The sequence below is a fragment of the Capra hircus genome, chromosome 5 (genome assembly GCF_001704415.2).
Source record: "Capra hircus breed San Clemente chromosome 5, ASM170441v1, whole genome shotgun sequence".
NCBI lineage: Eukaryota > Metazoa > Chordata > Mammalia > Artiodactyla > Bovidae > Capra > Capra hircus.
In genome coordinates this window covers 24,906,201-24,933,884 of record NC_030812.1, presented here as the reverse complement: position 1 = coordinate 24,933,884, position 27,684 = coordinate 24,906,201, and the positions used below count along the sequence as shown (strand labels likewise).

The 27,684-nt window shown below is 39.3% G+C and overlaps 1 protein-coding gene across 1 annotated transcript; it reads left to right on the top strand.

Annotated features, from left to right (window-relative positions):
* Positions 2,920-27,339, top strand: USP44 (ubiquitin specific peptidase 44). Its single transcript, XM_018049087.1, has 6 exons — positions 2,920-2,944; positions 15,644-17,132; positions 19,726-19,921; positions 22,669-22,777; positions 25,714-25,919; positions 26,727-27,339. The coding sequence occupies exons 2-6, from the start codon at positions 15,714-15,716 to the stop codon at positions 26,924-26,926; spliced, it is 2,130 nt and encodes a 709-aa protein (XP_017904576.1). The 5' UTR covers positions 2,920-2,944; positions 15,644-15,713; the 3' UTR covers positions 26,927-27,339.

Below are 27,684 nucleotides of genomic sequence, written 5' to 3'. Positions count from 1 at the left end.
AGGCCTAGGTTGGTAAGACCTGAAAGAAAATGGTAGCTGAAGAAATTTCAAAGTTGAATAGATAGTAGTAATAAGGAAAAGGCTATGTTATAAACTATCCCATTACTATTCTTTAATTATTAACTCAATTAACAATGATTTCCAGATAATTTATCTCCAGTCCCCCTCTCCCTAGTTTACACCTTTGTATCAAAGAGATTTTATTCAGGACATCCTTTTCAGTACTCTCCACCTATGCCTTACTCAGCTTGCCTTTGCTTCATCATCTTCCCATTTCACCTCCTGTTGTTCATTTAGTCAAATCATCAAATTATTTTAGTCCTTACAAGACCTTAGAGGCATTTATGATCTCAGAAAAGTCTCTGAAATTCTGGCTGCTAGGGACTTGGACCACATAACAACAACATAGGACTTATTTTCAAAATTAGAATTTTTGATTACTGATGGTACTCATTCTCTTTAAAAATGATCGTTGTAAAAACAAAATTACTTGTAATCTCGCCACCATTACTGAAATGATTTATTCCTTCCAAATGTTATATGTGAATAATTTTCACATATTTTAAAATGCAGTATATATCTTTTGATTTCTTTTTAATGGGAGGATAATTGCTTTACATTGTTGTGTTGGTTTCTATCATACATAACATGAATCAGCCATAGGTATACACATGTCCCCTCCCTCTCAGTACCTCTTTGCATCTCGCTTTTAGTTTTTACTTTCATACGGTTATTTCGGAGGCTCCTAGAATTCAAGCAGTTCTGCTCAGAATTTTGCTAAGACCCCTGCTACTGCTCTCTCCCTATAATTCAGTCTCTACTCCCTGTATCCTCTGATTATTCATAACTTTTCCTCCCTTGTGGTTCTTGCTGCCTGGCATCCACCGCTTGCCTACTCAATGCACCTTTAAACCATCATTCAATCCACCTCAGTCCCTCTTTCTCCTTGCACAGTGTTTGTGGAGAGCTTCAACAAGCTTCCTACAGAACTACTGCCCTTGGGTCTAGTGTCCATCCCAGTCCACAGACTGCTGCAAAGAGGGAGAAGAGATCATGTCGCACCAGAAGAGAATTTATGAAGGAACCTCTTAGAGGAATGGGAATGGCAGACACAGCGGTCTTGATCTATATTCCTTCATTTCTTACTTTCTGAAAATAAGATTTTTGATGACTATATAATATTCTGTCCTGTGAATATTCCAGATGTACCTAACTGTTCCAACAATGATGAACAGTTAACATGTCTTTGATCTTGACTATTCTAAATAACAGTGAGGTGAGTAGCCTTCTAAGTTGCCTGAATCTCAGGTAAAAACTTTTTGGATTTCTGAAAGTTGAATTACTACAGAGGTGGCGATCTTGATAGAGTCTGCCAAATGAACTTTCAGAAAGAGTTTTGTGACTTTAAAATAGGAGCAAGGATTTTAACTTTTTATAGTTTGCTTACTAGGAACCACAGGGAAATCTATACCATATGCTAGAAATACTTATAGGAAATATTTGCTTTTAAGAGATGCTCTCACATAATGAATTCAGTGCATTTTACAAATGAAGATGATAGGGAAGATTACAAGACAGTAGTGTGTGTTTTGAGTGGGAGGAATACACTGGGGGGACAGACTTGAACTGAAAAGATTATGCACTTAAGTGTACAGAAAAAGGAATGAAAGGCATATTAAGCTATACAAATTCATTCCTTATCTTTAGCCTTTAGTGAATATTACATTTTATGCAGTTGAACCTTTATGTACATATTTGGTATCTTTCAACTAATAATTGATAAGGCTATTACCATTTTGTGATCTGCAGAATTCCCGAGGCCAGTATCCTAGATGTTAGACTTTTCCCTTGGGTTAGAATTTTTTTCCCTTCAAATCTTGGTGGTTGGGATAGTTTTGGGTAATACCCTATGAATACCTTTGTGTGCTCATTTTTAAAAAGTCACACCATTGAAAGATATTTCCCAAAGTGGAACTGTTGATTAAAAGATATGAACAACAGGATGGCTTGCTTATATACTGCAAGATACTGTGCTCCACTAACATATTATTAACTTTGCACGTTTGTATCTCTGGTTCTCGCCTCTTTCCATTTTCCATCCTTTCCACGAGGTAGCGAAGCACAAATGGCTGAGAGCCCAGCGCAAAGTATAAAAAAACTCAATAAATACTACTGGATTAATCTTCCCGTACCTGTCGGCTTGATTTTTCTCCCTCAGGCTCTTCGCTTCGTTTTTTTCGGAAACTACTTCATTACCTTCAATCGGCAATTTCAGGTAAAGTAATTTTGGACAGAGGCAACTTCCGCGTCCCTTACATCTTACTTCCAATTCTGGAAACTTATTTGCCCAATTGCCGTCTGAGGAAGCCAAATTCAAAGCAGTCACTGCCCGCTGAGCTCTCACACCCGGCTGCCTCCTCGGGAAGGAAACGTTTTCTTGCAAACTTTCTAAGCCAGTCAACGTGGGGAGATGCCGAAGAAAACGAGATGGCCGCGCGTTTCTGTCAACCAAATTCGACGCTGAGTGGCAGAAATTCTATGAAGGGGTAAACGTCCCGGGAATATTTGCATCTCACTAGCTTGGGGTTGCAGCTTGGAGTTGCCTTCTCCCAGGCCCCGACGGCTACGACAGGTGCGAAGCCCGCCCGGGAGGAGCTTCTGCCTTCCGAGCTGAGCCACAGGTCGCGCAGGGGAACGTCTATTCCGGGATGCCCCGTTGGCGCCTAGGCGCCGGGTTCCCGCACACCTCAGGCTGCCAACCCGCGGGTCCGCAGTCGCCGAGCCGAGGCCGGGAGGGGGTTGGGGGCGGGGTCGGCCGCGGCGTCACCACTGACGTAGCCGCCCCACCGGGCCGCCGCCGCTGCCGCCGCTGCACCGGGGAGCGGGGAGCTGGGAGCGGGGCCGCGGGAGACCAGCGCTAAGATGGCCGCTCCGGCTGGGGCTGGTGAGTGTGCGTGAGGGGCGCGCGCGGCTGCGGCGGTTGGCGGACTGAGGCTCCCTGCGGGAGCGGAGATCCGACGGGAGCCCCCCAGGCCGGGAGGCACCTGGCAGCGTTTTCCCGCCACGCCGGTCTCAGTGGAGTTCCTAAGGGAGGGAGGGAGCCAGGGTTGCGGACAGACTCAGGGGAGCGAGCCGAGGGGCGCGTGGAGGAGGAGGTGGCGGCAGCAGCGGCGGCAGGTCCGGCGAATTTAGAATTGGCGCCTCTGGAAAGTTAAGGTGGGTCGAGCGATGCCCAGGCCGGTGCCGACCACTTCAGGAGTGCTCGGAGACGCTGCTAGGAGCCGCGTCCCCTGTGGCCAGGGATGCCGCGTAGCCGCTCTGTGCTTTGCTGGGGGCGGAGGGCGAGTTGGGAGAAAGGGCGAAACTGGGAGACTTGGGGATGCAGACGGGGAGTAGTGCCCTGATCCGCGTTGCGGAGCGTGGAGATGTAATCGCAAATGATCGCGTCTCTGATGCGGGCCGGGGCGCTCTGCGGAGCTGGCGCTGTCGGCATAAAGCCACCTCCTGCTCCTGGCTCTGATTGCCGCCAAGTGATGCTCGAAGCGCCTCTGGGATGCTTTGGAAGGGCGGTTGATTCTAATCTTCCCTCTATAAGAAATGTCTTGCCTTACCCCATTGATCGGGTCCCGGCACTGCCAGCACCTGCTGCCACTTAGAGACACTTAGACTTTTGAATACCAGCTTCCTAAACCATTCCCGCTAGCTGCTAATAGGCTAAACTTCCTTGGGGCGTGTAAAGAAACATGTCATACATACATACATAAGCAGAAAAAGCTACTTAAGTTTAAGAGATGGGACTCGCCCTCTCCCTCCACCTCCGCAATAATAAAAGTGAAACATTGTAATTGTTTAAACTGCAAATTTGAACTGTTGTAAATACTGGTAACTGGATAATTTTTTGCAGTTTTAATTTTGGAAGTTAAAAAAAATAAGCAAGTCTTGAAAGTGCCTCTTCATCCTCTAGCCCCGTTCCCCATTTTTAAGCCTTAATTGTCAAGTCCTGCGAGTTAGGGGCTTGTAAAATTAGCATAGAAATACGACTTTCAGGCCGTGCACTTGAATTCCTTATTATCTCTTAAGTAGCTGCCTGTGGGGTAAAAGTAGGGGGGTGGTAACGTTGGGCCTAGAATTCCACTTTGAGTCGTCTTTAAAACCAGCTTTAGGTGTAAACAAGGAAAAAGAATTGGCTGTTCCCCGCATAAGTTAAGCACCTGTTTATAGACTATTGCATTATCACCATGAGATTCAATACTCAATTGTCTTGAAAGAGCTGAACACTTTGTATTCTTGGAAGCCTAATCTTTTTATCCTGAATTTAGTGTCTTAGGACGTTTGAAAAAAGGCTTAATACATTTTGGTTCATTTAGCCTCTCTCCCCGACACTGCAGTCTTTCTAGCTTTTTGTGTACTAGCTGTTATTTTTGCAATGGATAGCAGATTTTTCAATCCAGCATTTATCATTGTAGACTGTTCATGTTGAAATGTAAAGACAGTCTGATATTGAACAAGTAGTTCAATACATATATTGCAGAAAGTTAAAATGTTTTGGGGCTGATTTGGTTGTGCATGCCTTATTTTCATTCAAAATATTGATTGTCCCAAGTTTTTTAGCTTAAAAACTTTTTTAATGATTGGTGAATCTGCATTTAGCATCGAGGGAGGAAAGGAACAGGCCAAGCTGATTCCATCTTGAAAAAGAAGGAAACTCCATCTTGCACTTTCAGTGATCTTTGGACCATGTGCCTGGTAGCCATGGGGTTAACATACCTACCCCGAACTGGCCTCCTGGACTGATAAACACCAGATTCCATACCAAGATTTCCCCTGGCCAAAAAGAGTGTAATAATCCCCTATGTAGTCAATCACCTCTGTAATCTTTATGGCACCCACTGGTGTAGGCTACAATGTATAACCAGCTGACCCTTCTGATTATGAATCATGGCTGTAGCCTGATTGTATCTCCCTTTAACACTTCCCAGGCTAGGTTTAAGGAATTTGGGGATGTGGGCTTGAGCAGTACACTTAAGGTATTTAAGATTTTCACAAAAGTTGGTCGGGGTCCTTGGCTAAGAGGAGAGTCTGCCTTGGACCCGGCGGTATAATAAACTGCACTCCACTATCTGCATTGTCCTGAGTGAGTTTGTTTCCCGAAAGGCGTGGCTACAACAGTATCATAACACAATAATAAAACATTTGGAATATTTAAAATGGGAAATCCATTGATGATTTGGGTTAAATGTTTGAAGTATATTGTTCTTACCAAATTGTCTTTACCCCTCTTTTTCACAGATTTTTTTTTTTTAGTTATAAAAAGGAATAAGGTATTATATATATACCCTCTACCAAACTTTACACCCTTGAATCTTACTGAGTATTATTGATAATATCAATGCTATTGATAGCATTTGTGATTCACAAGAGGATTTCCTGCTTGTTGGATTGCTTGAAGGCAGTCTCTGATTATATTTTATTTGTATCCATAGCACCTGACTTAACTGCTTTAACATGAAGATAAAAAAACCTCTGTAAATGTTGCTGAATTGGGCTTTTGGTTGGTAGAAGTACAGCGAAAGGCAATATGGTGGCATTACCAAGAAAGCTGGGGGTGGGGGGGGTGGGGGGGTGGGCGGGGCGGGGGGGGGTGGGAATGTGCTTTGAAGTTTTTCTCCTTTCTACAATGTTAGCCAGAAGACACATTGCTCTGTCCTAATGGAGTTTTCTGGTTGAGGGAGAAGAGAGGCTGGAGCACGGGCTTAGGAGTCTAATCAAGATAGGAAATGTATGTTCAGTCATTTTCTGGATTCAGTAATGGGGACAGTTTTGCAATTAGGCCCAACCCAGGCTCCTCTATCCATGGGATTCTCCAGGTAAGAATACTGGAGTGGGTTGCCATTTCCTTCTCCAGGGGATCTTCCCAACCCAGGAATTGAACCCGGATCTCCTGCACTGCAGGCAGATTCTTTACCAACTGAGCTATGACTAGGTTAAAATATAAAAGGATTCTACCAATATTGATTTCTGGCAAAGATTACTGTAAGAAGTATAACTGATTTTTCATAGCACTTTCAGACATCATAAAATCTTTATTATAAAGAATTCATTTTACATGGAGTTTTATGTGCCATAGAAAACTAATTTATAGTCCAAGAATATATGTGTTAGACTAGATCATAGATGTGCTAAAATAATAGTCTGGCATTTTACACAAAGTATTTGAACTCCATTTATGACCCATAGTAGAATGCTCAGTCTTTTTGATGAATGTTTCCCCTATTGTTGCGAAGTTAGCTGCAGTAGGTTGGTATAATGATAAATATTTTGGAACAAAATTGCCTGTGAAGGAAATACTTGTAAGTTGTGGTGGGTGAGGAAATCAGATAATCTGGCTGCAGAACTTGCTTTTCAGGAGTTTTTTCGTGTGTCATCCACTAGCTCCAGTCTCTGTGCCTCAGGAGAGGCGTGCTAGAGACTAGAAAAGGTCCAGGGAAAGAGTCTCCTTTATTGTTTAATAAGGAGTTTCAAGCGAGATCAGGGTAATTACAGACTCTAGATCTCTAGGGGAAGAAAGAATAACCAGAGCCTTCCTAAGGAAAAAGGAAAGGAAATACGTCATGATTGACAAGGAGACATGCCAAAATACAAAATAGGCATAATAGCTTACCTAAGACGGAGCAGGGAGAGTTTGAGAGCCCATTGTATTTATTCGTTCAATAATTTGTTCATTCAGAAATATTGAATCCCTTTCTATGTACCAGGCACTGTGTTTGACCCTGTGCATTTTATAAACATCTCTTGAGAGGAGAGGGTACTATGGCAGTGAAATAAATGGAAAGTTGAAAACTGCCTATAAGGAGTGGACAGACTTTACTCTAACACGGTGGATGTGCCTTGCTGTGATTAGTCGCTCAGTCGTATGTGATTCTTTGTAACCCCATGACTGTAGCCTGCCAGGCTCCTCTGTGCATGGGGATTCTCCAAGCAAGAATACTGGAGTGGGTTGCCATGCCCTCCTCCAGGGGATCTTCCCAACCCAGGGATCAAACCCAGGTTTCCCACATTGCAGGCGGGAATTTAAACCACCAGGGAAGCAATACTGTGGATCATTATTTTCATTCTTATCCAAATACATGCAAAGATTGTGGTGGTTAGTAACTCCTAAGACTGACTTCTTACTGAAATTCCCATCTCCTCATATCTTTTATTATGGAAAATAACAAATCTTCCTACTTTTAAGAGCTTTTAGAGGATCTGTTTAGGGTATTTGGTACTTTTAAAAGAAAAATCAGTCTTGTTACAAAAATTATTGGCTAAATACTCAGCAGATGCTATTCTTTAATATCCATCTCTCTTGGGAAGTCTCAGGAGAATTTTTTTTAATGAGATAAAGATGATTACTGTGACAATTTTATTTAAATATTCTACTTTACTCCCAGTGATACATTTTTTTTCTTTAGTAAGAATAGAATTTATATAAAATGCACATACCCATTTCCTACAAAACAATAGTTCATATCCCAGTTATGAAAATTTAAAAAATTAAGCTTACTCGCATGTGGTCATTTGTATATAAAAATATTTTAACAAAAGGTGTGTGTGAAATAGTTAATCATAGATCTGAGTAGAAAGGTACATATTGTGCCACAATTTGAAAACTCTTACAGGTCGTGTTAAAGGAGTTTAGATTTATCATATGGGTATATCTTTGCTTTTCTCTTTTGCCTTTTGTTTCTCTTCCTTTCTCAGCTATTTGTAAGGCCTCTTGAGACAACCGTTTTTGCCTTTTTTGCATTTCTTTTTCTTGGGGATGGTCTTGATCACTGCTTCCTATAAAATGTCACAAACCTCTGTCCATAGTTCTGGGTGGTAGGTATAAGCAACTTTGTGCTGGTGAACCATAACAAGTTGAATATTTTACCTATAGTCTGATGTGTGCATGAGTTAAACCCTTGACTAAAAATACCATTAATAAAATTTTGTTTTATTTCTCTTCTAGTCATTTTAGCTTTCTATTTTATAATTGCTTTAATGGTATGCTGCTGCTGCTAAGTCGCTTCAGTTGTGTCCGACTCTCTGCGACCCCATAGATGGCAGCCCACCAGGCTCCCCCGTCCCTGGGATTCTCCAGGCTAACTCTAAAATAATTAGCTTTCAACAAGTCAAATTATTTTGTAAACTTTAGAGATTTGCTGAAGGAGATTTTAAAAATAAAGGTGCTTGTTCATTGATATGGTATTAAAAGTTTGAATAGCTTGATTTTCTTTTAACAAATTAAAATTTTTGTTGTCTTTAAGCAGTGAAGAATGACAGAGAAGCTTTCAGAATATTTATAAATCCATCTGTGGTTAAAATAAAGATAGCATATTTGGTTTAAAAAAAGCTTTTTCACAGCTGTTATTTGGAATTTCAAGTGTGACACTTTTTAAAAAATGTATGAGAAAATGATATAGATGGTTTTAATCTTTACATACAGATTTCATTCAGAATATCTTGACTATTTGTATGTTGCTCTTATATATAGATACAGGTAATATTTTACAAGAATCTATATGGGGAATGCAAAAATGTTTTGTTAATTCTTTGTGAGATGAATATACTGCCAAAAATTACTTATGCTGTCTGCTGGAGCCAGTTAATACACAGCCTCTCAGCAGTGGATTAGCAAATGAAAAGAAGTGCTCTGAACCCAGGAGAAGAAGCTAAGTGTCAAGAAATACTCCCACCCCCCTTTCTTCTCTTCCGAGCTTTTAGATCTTTGTGTGATGCGGCTCCTCTGGGGATACCCTAGTAACTAACTGTCTCTGAGCTGTGGCTCCCGGCAGCAGAGCAAACTGGAGATCCCTGGAAGCTGCAGCCTGGCTCTCCAGTTCCTGCTTTCTTCCCTGCCCTTGCCTTGGTCGTCCACCCCCTACTGGTTTCTTTCATAAATAGACTGGGTGAATGGGCCCCCTACTCTAAAATATTAATCTCGTGGTCTGTCATTCCACTATTCTGATTTCACTTCTTTGGATTTTTAAAAAGATTTTTTTCTGAAAGATCCCCTTTTAAAATGCAAATACCCCTGGGAGAGGTCAGACCTTAGTCCTCAGCTAACATCTCAATTGTCAGTTAGCACCTAAATTCACCTTAGTACACATTTGCCTGAGAAGAACCCTGGCTAAAAGTGGGAAGCTAGCATTTATAATAATATTAGTAGTAGTAATAGTAATATTATTATTATTGGGAGGTAAGATGTACTAAGAGCCAAATTATTAGCAGCCAAGAATTGTTGTAAGTGCTTTACAAATATAAATTTCCCTATTTCCCTCATCAACCTGTTGCTGTTATTACCACTGTTATTTTACAGATAAGAAAACAGGTATGTGGAACGTAAATGCTTGTGTTAAACTCAGGCATTTGGATTTCTTAGGGCTCTCTGTTTTGCTGTGAGACCTTCTCTGCTATATAGCCTCTCAGAGAGGTGGCATCTGATAAACATTTCACCATTTTGACAATTTCGCATCAAATGCAATCATGCTGTTTGATTATTGGCAACTTCCTGTTGAAGGTCAGGGGCCTTGCCATCATCTAAATAGATTTTTTAGTAACAACTGTAATGAAATTGATAAATTTCTTGTAACTAAGAGAATGTATTTGCAAGATATAGAGGAGAAGGAAGTAAAGAGACTAGTTAGTAAAGAGACTATCTTTCCTACTTAAAACTTACACAAGTAACATTCATTATTTTGAGGAATTTAAAATATGGATTAATAAAATAATTTACAGTAATTTATCTCCGGGTCTGAGATAATCCAAAAGTGAATGAATGAATATATGTGTGTATATATACATATATTTTCTTCTCTAGGCTTTTTTTTTTCTGAGCCTTATTTTCTGAATGTTCTACAAGATGTCAACTCATACCACGTCTTTAAAATTTCAGAATGAGGGACTTCCCTGGTGGTCCAGTGGTTAAGACTCCACACTTCCAATTCAGGGGACGTGGGTTCAATCCCTGGTCAGGGAGTTAAGATCCTATATGCCGCATGTGTGGCAAAATAAAAAATAAATATAATAAGTAATAGTTTAAGAATGAAATAATTTTCCTTGAGTGTAAACAGCATTTCCCACTTCATCTCTGCAAGAGGTTGAACCGATAATTATTGTCTGTGACTTGCCAGAAATGTGTTTAACAAAATTTTCTCTGTGTTCTTTTTGTGATCCCTTTCAAATAAAAAATAACCCTAGGTTCTTCCCTTGACCTGCATATCGAGTCAGCTCTTTCAACCAATGTCTGATCTGCGCTGACCTGCCACTGCTCCCATCTTGGCTTCAGCGGTGCTGCATCCTTAATTCCCTTGTAACATCTGGAATAGAAGTCTCCTTTCATCGTGCTCATCCTTCCTCTGGATCTGCCATGAGATCCCTCTGTCCCTTATCTGATGGTGTCATTGTTCTTTATAGAATTCTAGAGTGGCTTCTTATCGCCCCTTGTAGACCATGGAAGCAGGCTTTGGGAATGATTCAGGCAGAGAATTCTCCAGGTCCCAAGTAGCAGTTAAAAGGGAAGTTTGGAAGGTATTCTTGTTCCAGGTGGCCACATCCTCTTTACTCTGCTGACTGCACATAATGAGGAACAGTCAGGAGAGCCCCCTGAAAGGTCATGGGCCCCCATTGTTTGGGTCTAAAGATAAAGTGTGCTGCTGCTCTGTGGAGAGTAAACTTTCAGTGGCAGCAAGTTTCAAAAATGGGAGACCACTAGGAGCCTAACTGCAGTAAGTAGTCCACTTGACTTTGGCTTTGTCCAAGGTGGTAGCGGTGGTGGTGGTGTTCAGTCTCTGGGGCTGCTGCTGCTAAGTTGCTTCAGTCGTGTCCGACTCTATGCAACCCCATAGATGGCAGCCCACCAGGCTCCCCTGTCTCTGGGATTCTCCAGGCAATATACTGGAGTGGGTTGCCATTTCCTTCTCTAAGTTGTGTCTAATTCTTTGAGACCCCGTGGACTACAGCATGCCAGACTCTTCTGTCCTCCACTGTCTCCTGGAGTTTGCTCAGATTCCTGTCCATTGAGTCAGTGATGCTATCTAACCATCTTGTCCTCTGCTGCCCCATTCTCCTTTGCCTCCCATCTTTCCCAGCATCAGGGTTTTCTCCAGGTGGAAAAGGTGAGTTGGCTCTTTGTACCAGATGGCCAAAGTATTGGAGTTTGAGCATCAGTTCTTCCAATGAATATTCAGGATTTATTTCCTTTCTGATTGACTGGTTGATCTCCTTGCAGTCCAGAGGACTCTCAAGAGTCTTCTCCAGCAGAGCAATTCGAAAGTATCACTTCTTCAGCACTCAGCCTTCTTTATGGTCCAACTCTCATATGTATACATGACTACTGGAAAAACCGTAGCTTTGACTATATGGACTTTTGTTGGCAAAGTGATGTCTCTGCTTTTTAATATGCTGTCTAGGTTTGTCATAGCTTTCCTTCCAAGGAGCAAGCATCTTTTAATTTCATGGCTGCAGTCACTGTCCATAGTGATTTCAGAGCCGCAAAAACTAAAATCGTTCACTGCTCCCGCTTTGATTTCCCCTTTGATTTGCCTTGAAATATTGGGACTGGATGCCATGATCCTAGTTTTTTGAATATTGAGTTTTAAGCCAGCTTTTTCACTCTCCTCTTCATCAAGAAGCTCTTTAGTTCCGAAATTTTCACTTTCTGCTGTTAGAGTCTTCATGTCATCTGCATATTGGAAGTTGTTGATATTTCTCCCAGCCATCTGGATTCCGGCTTGTGATTCATCCAGACTGGCGTTGTACATGTTGTACTCTGCATGTATGTTTAACAGGGTGACAATATACAGCCTTGTCATACTCTTTTCTCAATTTTGAACCAATCACTTGTTCCATGTCTGGTTCTAACTGATGCTTCTTGACCCACATATAAGTTTCTCTGAAGACAGGTAAGGTGGTCTGGTATTCCCATCTCTTTCAGAATGTTCCACAATTTGTTATGATCCACAGTCAGAAGCTTTAGCATAGTTAATGAAGCAGATGTTTTTCTGGAATTCTCTTGCTTTCTCCATGATCCCATGAATGTTGGCAGTTTGATCTCTGGTTCCTCTATCTCTTCAAAACCCAGCTTATACATCTGGAATTTCTCAGTTCACGTACTGCTGAAGCTTAGCTTGAAGGATTTTGAGCATTACCTTGCCAGCATGTGAAATGAAAGCAGTCATATGGTAATTTGAACATTGTTTGACCTTGCCCTTCTTTGGGATTGAAATGAAAACTGACCTTTTTCAGTCCTGTGGCTACTGCTGAGTTTTCCAAATTTCCTGACATATTGAGTGCAGCACTTTAATAGTATCATCTTTTAGGATTTTAAATAACTCCGATAGAATTCCATCACTTCCACTAGCTTTGTTCATAGTAATATTCTCTAAGGCCCACTTGACCTCGCATTCCAGGATGTCTGGCTCTAGGTGAGTGACCACACCATTGTGGTTTTCCAGGTCATTAAGACGTGTTCTGTATAGTTCTTCTGTGTATTCTTACCACCTCTTCTTAATCTCTTCTGCTTCTGTTAGGTCCTTGACAATTTCTGTCATTTATCATGCCCATCCTTGCATGAAGTGTTCCCTTGGTATCTCCACTTTTTGTAAAGAAATCTCTAGTCTTTCCCATTCTGTTGTTTTCCTCTATTTCTTCACATTTTTCATTTAAGAAGGCTTTCTTATCTCTCCTTGCTATTCTCTGGAACTCTGCATTCATTTGGGTATATCTTTCCCTTTATCCCTTGCCTTTCACTTTTCTTCCTTCCTCAGCCATTTGTATAGCCTCCTCAAGCAACTACTTTGCCTTCTTGCATATTTTTCTTGGGGATGGTTTTGATCACCACCTCCTGTACAATGTTATAAACCTCCATCCATAGTTCTTCAGATCTGTCTACCAGATCTAATCCCTTGAATCTATTTGTCACCTCCACTGTATAATCATAAGTGGTTTGATTTAGGTCATACCTGAATGGCCTAGTGGTTTTCCCTTTCTTCAATTTAAGCCTGGATTTTGCAGTAAGGAGCTAATGATCTAAGCTGTGGTCAGCTCCAGATCTTTTTTTTGCTGACTGTATAAGGATTCAGGGTGAAACAGTAGAGATAATAAGTACTCAGATTCTAGATATATTTTGACAGTAGAACCAAAGATGTTTACTTAAGGATTGGTGTGTGGGGAGAGAGAGAAATTGGAGACAAGTATGATCTCAGGATTATTAACCTCAGGACCTAGTATGATTTAGGATGATGGAGCGTATTAATCACTGATGTCTTACGTTTGCCATTAGCAACTATTGTTGTTTGCTTACTCAAATAAAATACTATATTTGAATGGATTTTGGACCTCAGGAAGTCTGGAGGGAAGAGGAGTACACATGTGAGGTCTGGGGTTGGTAATTTTAAATCTATACTTGACATACCCTGTATCTAAAAGTGAAGAAATTGTGGTAGGCAGGAATATCTGATTGCTAAGACATTTTACAAGCAAAGAGGTAGAAAGAAACCAAAAGTCAGCTTTACCTTTGCAGTTTTCTTAGGACCTGGAGGTGGCATCTGCAAGTACCGTTGAAATTCATGTTGCTGTCCTAAAAAATTCAAAGCATTGATCATGCTGCACATAATGTTCTGTGTCTTCTATATCTAGATCCCCAGTTCAGTTCAGTTCAGTCGCTCAGTCGTGTCCTACTCTTTGTGACCCCATGAATCGCAGCATGGCAGGCCTCACCATCTCCTGGAGTTCACTCAGACTCACGTCCATCGAGTCCGTGATGCCATCCAGCCATCTCATCCTCGGTCATCCCCTTCTCCTCCTGCCCCCCCAATCCCTCCCAGCATCAGAGTCTTTTCCAATGAGTCAACTCTTCGCATGAGGTGGCCAAAGTACTGGAGCTTTAGCATCATTCCTTCCAAAGAAATCCCAGGGTTGATCTCCTTCAGAATGGACTGGTTGGATCTCCTTGCAGTCCAAGGGACTCTTGGAAGTGAAAGAGGAGAGCGAAAAAGTTGGCTTAAAGCTCAACATTCAGAAAACGAAGATCATGGCATCTGGTCCCATCACTTCATGGCAAATAGATGGGGAAACAGTAGACACAGTGTCAGACTTTATTTTGGGGGGCTCCAAAATCACAGCAGATGGTGACTGCAGCCATGAAATTAAAAGACGCTTACTCTTTGGAAGAAAAGTTATGACCAACCTAGATAGCATATTCAAAAGCAGAGACATTCTTTGCCAACAAAGGTCCATCTAGTCAAGGCTATGGTTTTTCCTGTGGTCATGTATGGATGTGAGAGTTGGACTGTGAATAAGGCTGAGCGCCGAAGAATTGATGCTTTTGAACTGTGGTTTTGGAGAAGACTCTTGAGAGTCCCTTGGACTGCAAGGAGATCCAACCAGTCCATCTAGATCCCCAACTGCAGCCCAAAGTTTGTGTTCAATGTATGTTTAAATCAATGAAGAAAACATTACATGATGTCCTACTTTTTAACTAGATTTTGTTTTATTGTTTTTAGGTACAGGTAGCAGATGTGTTCCTTTAATTGATAAAGGAAAAGTTTGATCAAGATCAGATTTATTTTATTATATTGGGGTTTTGGGATTATGGGTTTGTTTTTTGGAGTAAGCCTCTAATTTCATGTAATGTTTAGGCATCCAAGAATGTAAAATCATTATATTGCCACTGATTTCTTATTTTTCCTTTTTTTCCTGCTATTTGCTTATACATCCTTGCACATTCCTCAGAGTGTAGTCAAACACAAAAGACAGAAGGGGAGAATACTTTCTCTTTTCTTAAGTCTTTTTTCTCTTTACTTAAGTCAAGTCTATCAAATCAGAGTATGTTGCAGAGCCATGAATTAAATAAAGTTCATTATGGGTATACTACTGGAAAGCCGAATTTTAAATAGTACTTAAAATTAGAATATTTAATATTATTTAAATAAATAGAGTGTAATATTGATTTATTCACTATAGATGTGTGTCAAATAAATATTTATTGTTTACTGAACATTTGCTCTGTGCCAGATATTTGGTTATCTCAGGCCTTTAACAATTCAGTGAAGGTGGTATGATTTTCCCTGTTTCACAGATGAAGTTTAGAGAAGTTAAAATGTTTGCTCAAGTCAGATATAAAGCAGTATGTGGCAGAGGTAACATTCAAACGTAAGTTTTTCTACTTCAGACCCCATGCTTATAACTATGATTATATTTTAGTAACTCCACTTAGGGCTCTTGAAATGGAGATATTAGTAAGATGTATTTAGGTCTTGCCAGTCCCAATTTTTAAGAAAAAGGAATGGCAATTGGTAAATGGAATGTGAAAAGTGGTCACTACCCATTCTTTACCAGTAGATGGTAGCATCAAATTGAAAACAATGTGTTTGAAAGGGAACCGTCAGAGCAAGTAATGTGTGTTCTTTCAGAGCAAGGCGGATGAGAGATTAGTGAAGTCTAGTGTAAATTAAAAGTGAGAATTGCCTTTGGTATTATGACAGATATTAGGACCAGTGAGAGCAAATTAACAAAATTATTCCTGGAAAAAGAAAATAATTCCTGGAAAAATACCTTGTAAAAAGAAAAAATGTTGGCTTTTTGTTTTTCTTTTATTAAAAATTGACATTGTTCTTAGTTTTCAGATGCTTCAAGTGTTGCCCACCGAGAGTTGTTTGGATTATGTGTTCCTCAGCTAGACTCAATAAATGCTAACAATGGATAAGTGCCAACACATTGGGCAGTTGCGGCTTGCTCAAGACCATTCCATCCTCAACCCGCAGAAGTGGCATTGTGTGGACTGCAATACGACTGAGTCGATTTGGGCTTGCCTTAGCTGTTCTCATGTTGCCTGTGGAAGATCTATTGAAGAACACGCACTCGGGCACTTTCAAGAAAGTAGTCATCCTGTTGCGTTGGAGGTGAATGAGATGTATGTTTTTTGTTACCTTTGTGATGATTATGTTCTTAATGATAATGCAACTGGAGACCTAAAGTTACTACGAAGTACATTAAGTGCAATCAAAAATCAAAATTATCACTGTACCACTCGTAGTGGAAAGGTTTTACGGTCTATGGGTACAAGTGATGATTCCTATGTCTTACATGATGGCACCCAATCTCTGCTTCAAAATGAAGATCAAATGTATACTGCTCTTTGGCACAGGAGAAGGATACTCATGGGTAAAATCTTTCGAACTTGGTTTGAGCAGTCACCCATTGGAAGAAAAAGGCAAGAACAATTTCAGGAGAAATTAGCAAAAAGAGAAGTGAAGAAAAGACGACAAGAACTATTAGAGCATCAAGCTAACGCAGAATTAGAAAGTATGCCTCCCAGAAAGAGTTTACGTTTACAAGGTCTAGCTCAGTCCACCACAGTAGAAATAGTTCCTGTACCGCTGCAAACCTCAGCATTGCCAGCAAAAGATAAAGTAGTATCTACCTCAGAAGATGTAAGACTGAAAAAAGCTAGTGACTCCTCTGTTAAACGAAGGCCAACAGTAACTCCTGGTGTAACAGGATTGAGAAATTTGGGAAATACTTGCTATATGAATTCTGTTCTCCAAGTATTGAGTCATTTACTTATTTTTCGACAATGTTTTTTAAAACTTGATCTGAACCGATGGCTGGCTGTGACAGCTAGTGATAAAACCAGATCATCTTATAAGCATCCTCCAGTAACAGATACAGTATATCAAATGAATGAATGTCAAGAAAAAGAGCCATACTCTGTGCGCTTCAGACATCCAAGTTTATCATCAGGACTAAGTGGCGGAGCATCGCAGAGTAGAAAGATGGAACTTATTCAGCCAAGGGAGCCAAGTTCACAGTACATTTCTCTTTGTCATGAATTGCATACTTTGTTCCAAGTCATGTGGTCTGGAAAGTGGGCCTTGGTCTCACCGTTTGCTATGCTACACTCAGTATGGAGATTGATTCCTGCTTTTCGTGGTTATGGCCAACAAGATGCTCAGGAATTTCTTTGTGAGCTTTTGGATAAAATACAACATGAACTAGAGACCACTGGTACCAGGTTACCAGCTCTTATCCCTACTTCTCAAAGGAAACTCATCAAGCAGGTTCTGAATGTTGTGAATAACATATTTCACGGCCAGCTTCTTAGTCAGGTATGGATTGTTAAAAAAATTGTACTGTCATCTTGGGGAATTCATAAAGGGAAGCCTAAAAAGCATATGCTCTGTATAGCTAGTGTGTTAGTGCTAGCACTGTTCTCGGGTCACATTAGATCACTTTTACAAGTGTGTATGAGGACATCCTTTCGCTCCAACAGTTCTTTCACCTCCATGAATCATTGGAAGTAGTTTCATGTCCATGGTATTAAAGCTTTATGATGGGGGTGGGGCGGGAATTAGGAAACAGAGCTTCTTAGGTTAATAATACTGCATTCATTCTCTGAGGGATTGAGACGAGTTTAATTACACAAGGAACAGATTTGAAGATAACCTTTGTACCAGGAATGGTTTTGGTGCACACTTGAGTCGTTTCAGGAACCAAGAAAGTAGCCCTGGAGGATTTCCTATAAAACCAAAGGGAGCAAGGACTGAAAACTTGAACAGGTAGATAGGGAAGTTTTAAGGTAAACAGATGTGATTTTTATTTAGAAAGATCCTAAGTGGTTTTCCTCTATTTTAATTACAGCTGTAAAAATTTCCCTTTGTGACAGTCACAGAACCAGAATCTTCCATCTAATTAATGATCCTCTAGAATGAGTAGACTCTTGGGTAGACTATTACTAGACGTCAGCTCTACTTTTCTAGAGCATAGAACTTTGAAAAAAGTGTATGTGTTGTTATTTTTTAACTGAGGCAGTTGAGTCACTAGACACATACCAGTTGAATAGTTTAAATATTTCTATGAAGTTTATTTCACTTCATGTTTCAGAATTGTCTAGATTCTACATTGTGTGACTTAGCAAACAAGAGTTGTGGTTTTGGGGGTTGCATGCAATATTATTTTTCTATCATCTTTCTCTGTCATTTTTAACTTTTATGCGAAAGTTTAAAATACACAATTATAAATAAAAGTGATATATACCATATGGAAAACCTATATAGCACAGTAAATCTGTGTAGAAGAAAAGAAGAAAATCATACATTAGTCCCAGAACTCCACACAACCCACACATAAAACTATGAATATTTTGGTATATGACCTGCTAGTGTTTTCTGAATATTTATATATATATTTGCCCTAATTATATGGTCATGTTGAATTTACCTGCTTCTTTTTCTGCTTTATTTAATAATTAAGGATTTTTCATAGTCATTAAAATATTTAGTCATTTTTTTCACATTTCAGTGTCCAGCATATGTATATACCATATTTTTTTAACCATTCCCCTATTGTTGACTTGTGAACTATTTCCAATTTTTCCGTTATTATAATGTCACGATCAGTTACTACAGTTTTTCTAGTGATTTCCTTAAGACAGAGGAATTACTTGGTCAAAGGGTAGTACTTTTGATATGTGGTTGCAGATTCCTTTCCAGAAAGTTACCATTTCATGTTTTGCGTAATGTGAGAGTGTATGTCCTTGTTTTTTTTCCTTTATGGATGAATTTTGAATTTAATGAAAGTTGTTGTGCCAGCACTTTGCTCTCTCCCTTTCTAATGTGTAATAAATACTTGGAGAATCGGTCCCTTCAGGAGATTCAGAAGTTGGTTGCTGGAATGGCTTTTTACCCTGCTGTATTCAAGAAACTGTTCTCAAAAGGGCAAACCTTGGTCCTAGTGAGTCCCCAAACTATTAACACTAGAGGTATTTTTCTTTTCTTTGTGTCGGTGTATTTAATTTAAACTGTAAATTACAATTGGCTTCTTTATTTTGTTGTGTGTTCCAGGAATATAGCTTTTGTGAAAGAGTTTAGTAATATTTCATATCATGTGGATTATTAGATCTTTAAAGTCTGTCTTCAGTTATGGGCAGTGTTGGCATTAAATCCTGCTGAATGCTTTACTGAAGTTATTCTTTCCTTTTTCAGTTACTATATTTCCTATGTAAGTTGTTAGAAAGGCCTCCTGTTCTTTTGAGGTTCCTATATTTTGATCAGGATTTTAATGTAGTACTGTTTGCTTTAAGTGGAAGTATTTGTATGTATTTTATATATACTATCTTTTGAAATTATTAGTTGGTAGGGCTTCAAAATCTGTATATACTAATGTACTACTATAAAAGTATGCTATATTTTAAAATTTTCATATAAAAATATACTAATAGCATTTTCTTGCATTATGGTTAAGAAGTTATGGGGATTTGGGAAGAGAAAACCCATCAGTGAAAGATGAGAAAGGAAAAAGGGCAAAGAAACTCAAGTCTGATAATCTAAGCACATTAAATGTATATAAATATATATAGACACACATACACACACATGTATATACACACAGTGTATATCTAATTAAGTGAGCCCCTAGTTGTTGTTGTTTTTTTTTTTTTTACTAATTTCAGACTTGACCGAACTTAGTAAAAAAAAAGCCCTTAGAGCTTTTTAAATGCCTCATAGTTAAAGCCCATCAATGCATAGTGGGTTTATGGAAGAAAAATATTATTCCCTGAAAATAATATAAAGCAGATCATTCAGAATTCTGATAGTACATTTTCAGAAGAAAAGCTTATTTACAGGTAGTGACTTCTAGTGAAAGGAGTAAATATTTTGACAGAAGGATTGTAATCTGAGAAACTAATATTTTTATTTGCAGGTTACATGTCTTGCATGTGACAACAAATCAAATACCATAGAACCTTTCTGGGACTTGTCACTGGAATTCCCAGAAAGATACCAATGCATTGGAAAAGATAGTGCTTCCCAGCCATGTCTGGTTACGGAAATGTTGGCTAAGTTCACAGAAACTGAAGCTTTAGAAGGAAAGATCTACGTGTGTGACCAGTGTAATTGTAAGTAGAGGCTGTATATTCTCTTTGTTTTTCTAAGGTTAGCAAAGAGAAACACAAATGAGGGGAAACTGGAAGAAATTCCTTAAGTAGCAGATATAGAAATAAATTGTTTATCAAAAGAAACTTGGGCTACATATTTCTGCTTTTTAATTGGTGTTTGTGAACTACATGTTTGTTTTGCCTTATTGATGACATTAAAATATTTTTGATCCTATAGTAAGTTGTAGAAAGGATTCATAAAATAAAATTTAATATGTGAGTAGAATAAAGTCAGAGAAGGCGATGGCACCCCACTCCAGTACTCTTGCCTGGAAAATCCCATGGATGGAGGAGCCTGGTAGGCTGCAGTCCATGGGGTCGTGAAGAATTGGACACGACTGAAGCAACTTAGCAGCAGCAGCAGAATAAAGTAGTGAAGGGGAATGGTAAAAGGTATTTAGTACTGAATGAAATGATTGCTTTATGAGTCTTTCTGGTGTACATCAAAACATTGATATATAGATAACATATGTATATGTGTGTGTATACATACTTATAAAATAGGAAATAATATACATTGCTGGACTGCTGCGATGGACATTGGCTTCATAAAAACAAAGATTTATTAAAAAACCACCCATTGACTGTCTCTTCTATAATTAGTCATTGTTCTAGTCATTGTGGAAAGAGGAAAGGCCCTTTAAAGATGCTCACATACCTAACGGAGAAAACAGACAGACAAGGTCTACCTTCTGTGATTCGCTCTCTAATGTAATGAGCATAGGAACCCAGCACTGGGGGTGAAACAGCCATTTCAATTAAACAGAAGCATCCTCCTCCAGAGCAATGGTAGATGAAACCACATCAGATCTGCTACGTCTTCATCCTGTTTCTTTCTCCCTATCAATGTGTAGTACATGGCATTTTAATTGTTTATACTATATGTTTGCGGATATTCTCCTTAATCTCCATGTCTGAAAAAAAAATGACTCTAGGGCATTAGACGATAAACTCCGAAGGTAATATAAAATGCTGTTCCAGCATTGAAAGAATGGCATATAAGTTGATGGTGTTCCAAAACAACTTATACCAACATTGTTTTCTGAGTGCTGCCTATTATGAAATCTGTTGTAAAGAGGAGCCTAATATTTATAAGATTAGAAGAAAATAAACCTTTATTGATAGTGTATAGTGTTTATTTTCTTGAACATAAATGTGAATGGTCCTAGATGTTTTCTTCAAATCTGGGAGTAGAAAGATATGAAAATAAATGCAGAAAATTATAACATGTTTATATCTGCTGGGTCCACCAAATAAAGGCCTAAAAGAACTGCTTGAATTTAATCTATAATGGCAAATGTTCAAAACTATAATTCAAGGAGTTAACATGCTTTGTCTAGCTACATTTGTAGCATATATTCTGGGAGACAATCCAAAGTTAAGTCCCTAAGATCCTGCAGCAGTCTGATACCTGGATCTCCAGAGCATAGACCTGGAGGAAAGACTTCTGGTGGAAAGAGGAGTTGGGTTAGAGGACAGCCTCATGGTGGACTGATTTCACTTCCTGTAAGAAGCAGCTTCTCCTGTGGCTGGAGTTGCGGTTGATATACAAGCTGAAGGATAACTCCTGGACATCAGGAGCAAACTTTGGTAGCCAATGGCCTAGAGAGAAGCTGCAGCACAAGGTCCATAGGTGGACCTCTAGAGATAGTAGAGGGTAAAAAGAACCCTCAGTTCCTCTTGTTTGAGGTCTGGTACTAAAATAGCAAGACACCGAGGGAGATCTCAGATACAGAGCTAATGAAGGCTTGCTTTCTCAGGCGGTGCTGGGTTGGATCTCCAGGAAGTAGGGAGGGGTGCTCTGGGCAGGAAGATTCCATGCCCATGGGATCCTGATTAGCCCCAAGAAGTAAACTGACCATGATTGATTAGACTTTGGTAAGAGTATATTAAAGTATGTGTTTAGTGAGTAATTCTTCCTTTTAGTTGGCATAACCAAATCCATTTAAAAATATTATAGCACTATATCTTTCTGTTGCCTTATTTCAGGACTACATTAAATCATGTACAGTGTATGTGGGGGATTGGTTCTAGACACATCCGGTTATACTATAATCTGCCAGTCTGCCAAACCATCCCTGAAGATTTCACATCTACAGATTCAACCAACCGTGGATGTAAATTTCAATCCGTGGTTCGTTGAATCTGTGTGTGTGAAACATACAGTCAACTGTGATTGAAAAAAATAAAAATCTGCATGTTAGTGGACCCATGTAGTCCAAGCCTTTGTTGTTCAAGGGTCGACTGTACTTACTTGTTACCTGTCTGCCTTGACTAGCTCATAAGTTTTGTGGGTGTGGTTTACATGATTGTGGGATTCCCCGGTGTTTCAGACGGTAAAGAGTCTGCTTGCAGTGTGGGAGACCTGAGTTCGATCCCTGGGTGGGGAAGATCCCCTGGAGAAGGAAATGGCAACCCACTCCAGTATTCTTGCCTGGAGAATCCCATGGACAGAGGCGCTGTCCATGGGGGCTACAGTCCATGGGGTCACAAAGAGTTGGATATGACCAGGTGACTTCACTTTCACTTTCTTTTACATGATTGTGAGTATCTTGAGAGCAAGGCCATGCCCTTTATCTTTAGCCCTGTGTAATGCCTATAACTCAGTAGATGTCTAATTGATAATACAAGCTTGGATTATTTTGAGTGTACTCAAACATTTCATTGTATCCTTAAATTTGCATCTCATTCTGTCTTTGATATCATAGCAAAACGTAGGAGGTTTTCCTCAAAACCAGTTCTACTCACAGAAGCACAAAAACAGCTTATGATTTGCCACCTACCTCAGGTTCTCAGACTCCATCTCAAACGATTCAGGTTAGTAGTAGAAAAAAGTTTAATACTTGACTGGGGGACTTATCTACTTTTGCTTTTTTTTTTCTTAAGGAGAAAAAATTCTGTCATTATCTCTAGCCCTAATCATAGACAACATGTTCAGTAACTATCGTTCTGATACTATTATCTTCCCTTGTAGAATACGTTGCTGATAGCAGACTCCTTGTGTTTTGGTTTGCACAGTATAATCTCCTCGTCTCTGCTTATAGTGTTTAATATTCAGCATGTTTTAGGTTCAAAATTTTTAAATTAAAATCTATTGCTTGAGAATATTTGACCCAGTTGCTTCATGCTTGGAAAATGCCTGATGTTGTTCCATATTCTTTGGGGAATATAAGGTAGAATTTTTTTCCTCAAGATTATAGTCAAGCATTCCCAGAAATAATGATGAAGTAGAAATACTAAGTACCACAAACTACATACAAATGAATTTATCAGAGCCCTGGAAGAAGGCATTAGCTGATATCTAAACATTCCCAAAGCCTCCCTAATGGCACAGGGGACGTCATGTAATTTAAATCTCAGTTCATATGTCATCTCAGGACTTTCCTGACCATCCTATTTAAAAGTAGCACCACCAACTCTTACATGTCACATTACCTACCCCATTTTTGCTTCTTGGCGAAAACCAATATCTGCAATAGTTGACTTATTAATACCTGTTTCTGTCCCCCTAAACAGAAATTCAGTAATGACAGTGGTCATTTCATTCCTGTATTCCAAAATCCAGAACTGAGCTCAGTACATAGATGCCCCCAGATACTAATGAATGAATTGGGTGTATGCAGGAGGAACACTAGCCTGAGAGCAACGTGAGCAAAGGTATGAAGGATCAGGAAAGGGCACACAACAAAAGGTTTAGTGAAGAGTCCAGGTGAGACCTGCCAGGGTGTGTGAGACCTGCCAGGGTGTGTGAAATCAAGTGGAATGAAAACAAGAAAATTGTTATGCATTAATATTGTCCAGGGGGTTTCCCGGGTTGTGCTGGAGGTAACAAACCTGCCTGCCAGTGCACGAGACATGAGACACAGGTTCGATCCCTGGGTCGGGAAGATCCCCTTGGAGGAGGGCATGGCAACCCACTCCAGTATTCTAGCCTGGAGAATCCCATGGACAGAGGAGCCTGGTGGGCTACATACAGTTCATAGGGTCGCAAGGAGCTGGACACAGCTGAAGTGACTTAGCACACACAGTATTGTCCAGGGCCAGGTAGCAAGGCCAGGGAGCATGGAGAGGTCAGACCATATATGAGATTCTATAGATAGAATTAAAAGGGTTTAAATTTCTGGTACTCAGTTGGCTACTATAAATCATTGAAGAACTTTCTGTTCTTCATAATCGCCTCTTTAATCTGCCATTTGACACTCACCTTAATTTAAATCTATTTGCCTCCCATCTTCTGCAGAAAATACTTGTGATGCTTCCATGCCATATTTCTGATTCAGGGACCATTTTTATGCTGCCTTTTCCACCACATTTATCTTTTTCCTTTCTCTTCATCTATTAAAGATGTACTATTACATTTGCCAGTATATAAAATATATAGGGCATATAAAAGGGAGAGTGGGATTGGGGAGGGGCACACAAGAGCTTTAGAAGAAACATAGGAAACAGAACATTTCTAGTACTTTACAAGCTCCCCATGTGTGCCTCCTAGTCCTAGTCCCTCTCTCAGAAATAAAGCATGACTTTTTGGTACAGTGTTATCTTGTTCTTTTATCATTTTACTGTATCTTTATCAGCAGACAAAAAGGGATATCCTGCTCATCAATGGAAATAAATTATTTTCTAATTAGACAACTGACAAGTATTTAGCATAATTCAGTAAGTTAAGATTTGAATTTTATGGTATAATAAAAGAGAGAGAAAGTGAGAATGACAGCTTAGGGTAAGCAAGTTCCATTATTTTACATGCTTGGTACTAAGATTAAGGTGCACTGGATACAGGACTCTTTATACACTTAATAGGGAAAGACTGGGACATGACTTCTAGTGTGGCAGGTGACGTAATTTGCAAGTCTCACCTTTAGTTCCATACAATTTTACATCATACTAATTAAGCATTTCACATTTTTTTTTCTTCATAAAACCTAGTTGCCTTTCTCCCTCCTTTACCTGCCACTGTCTTAACTGCATGTTTTAATACACTGATACTATATTTTCAGCTGTTTTTTGTTATTGTACTGTAGCACTCCAAGTTGCATTATAATCTCTTGAAAGAACTACCATTTATTACATTATTTTTCCCCTGTAGCACCAATTCATACTATTTGATGATAAAAGCATTGCTTTACATGCATAGATCCAGTACTGGGAAGCATGACCAACAGATTGAGAAATTGACAGTATAGGGACAATATCTGAGTTTTGTCACTAATGGGTATGATACTGATTTACACACAGGAAGGGTCACGGTTTCTTTTTTTTTTGAAGTATGAAGAGCTTTTGAAGTGTTCTGAGGAATTAGAGATGCCTGTTTTGTTTGGGTTTGTTTTTTTCCCCACACCTGGCCATGAAAGATCCAGATTATGTCTCCCAGGAACAAATTCTAGGTCCTGGGATATCCTCCTCAAAGTATTGACAAGACAGTAAAGAATTAAAAACTCTTTGGTGCCTTGAATTTCTCACTTCAAAGGGGGAAAACGCCATAAGGCTGTATTTTTTCTGAAAGTTAATTTTCTTCCTATACTATCCTCTAACTACAGAAGCCAAATAATTTATTTTAGAACCTCACTGTACTTGTTAAATAAGCCTAAATTCCTCTATTGTAGCCAACTTCAGTATTGAAAGGATTTACTATTTACACTTGTTATATAGGATTGTACTCTATGCTGTCTGAGGTTTCCTATGAGTTTGGACCAGGTACGTGGTTATGGTCCCTTGACTTTGTTGATAATTTTACCCTGATTTGTTTGCAGGTGGTCAGGACGTAATAACCGAGAGAAGATTGGTGTTCATGTTGGCTTTGAAGAAATCTTAAACATGGAGCCCTATTGCTGCAGGGAATCCCTGAAGTCCCTCAGACCAGAATGTTTTCTGTATGACTTATCTGCTGTGGTAATGCACCACGGGAAAGGATTCGGCTCAGGACACTACACTGCCTACTGTTACAATTCTGAAGGAGGTATAGATGAAAAAAAGTATTTTACCTTGGGGTAGGCTTTTGGAAGCCGGCGTTGAGTCTGCACAGATTTCTAAACTAGACACTAAGTAATCTTAAGAAAAGCCACTTGATTTGTTTTCTTTCAAGAAGAAAAAAAAAATGGGGGGTTTTTGCAGAAAATAGGGTATTCTATGATGCAGGACTGGGGTAGTTTTGTCTTGTAAGGGCTGAAGGGATAAAATAGTAAGGATGGTCTCATTAGTTACAAGTCAGAAAGTGCGAAAGGCACACTTCCAAGAGTAGGTCCTCTGTTTTCTGGCTGAGTTCAGTTAATTTTATTAAAGAACAGAACACCTAAAGAACTGGGGAATCACAGATATTTGGAACAACTTTGATTTCAAGTTCTAACTTGAAACTTTCACTTACTGCTTCCATGAACCTTAAAAAAAGAGGTATGGACAAAAAGTCCATATAACCCAGGAAGGCAATTAACATCACCATGAGTTGTACACAATTTGCTTTATAATTACCAGTGAAAGCGTTAACTGGTAAGATTATACCAGGAATTAAAGGTAGTGTCAAGTGAACGAATCAGATCCTATAACTTCAAATTACTTCTAGGACAAAGGTAAATGATTCGAGTAACATACTGCCCAAGCTGTATTTCTAATTTAAAGAACTAAATTGGCTAGACAATTATTTTTCCTTCAAAAAAAAAAAAACCCCTCAATTCTCACTGAAACTCTTTAAATCCATGTTTTCATTTATACTAGAGATTTCTAAAGTTCCTTTGTAAACATTAAGATATATTTTTGTGCTTCACTCTAGGGTTCTGGGTACACTGCAATGATTCCAAGCTAAGCATGTGCACTATGGATGAAGTATGCAAGGCCCAAGCTTATATCTTGTTTTATACCCAGCGAGTTACTGAGAATGGACATTCTAAACTCCTGCCTCCAGAATTCCTGTCTGGTAGCCAGCATTCCAGTGAAGAAGCTGATACCTCTTCTAATGAAATCCTTAGCTGATCCAAAGACAGGGGGTTTTCTTCTTGTGATTTGTATATATACTTTTTAAAAGGGCTGACAACAATTTTGGGCTTCCCTGTTTTTATTTTTACTTACTAATCAATGCACAGTGTTTACACATTTTGGATCTGACTGCAACAGATCTTTTTACAGAGATGAAGTTAGCTTAAGTATATGTGTATCAATGTCAGCAGGTAATTTTTTGTTAAATACTTGGGAGTTTTAAATTTTTAGTGTTTACCTCAGACTGGTGTTACCTTTCTTGTGTTTTGATGTCGTAATTGGCTCAGATCATGAATTTGTGCAATCTTCTACTGAAGTTCAGGTGGCATCATTTTATACACTTATTTTTTATAGTTATTTTCTATACAAATCCTTATCAAACAGATTAAACTTGCTTCACTAAGTCTTACCAGAAAAGGGGCATTTTTTTCAGATTTGTATCAAATGCCTGCAAAGGAAGTTCAACTACTACAAAGTGAAATATTACTTACTCATTATCATTCAATACCCCTGAGGCTTTGTTTGACAGGACTCAGAATAGACTTTACTTTGGTAAACAGAACTTCCTTTTTTCAAGTTTGTTGTAAAAATTATTCTTTACTTGGCATAGTCAAACTATTATACAAATGGAGATGACAGCTTTATAAATAGCATGTTTAAATGGCTTCAGTACTATGGACATGAAAATAATGATGGCTGAGACTTATATAACAGTGATTTGTCTGGCAGCAAACGTTTGTCCAGATTCTAATACA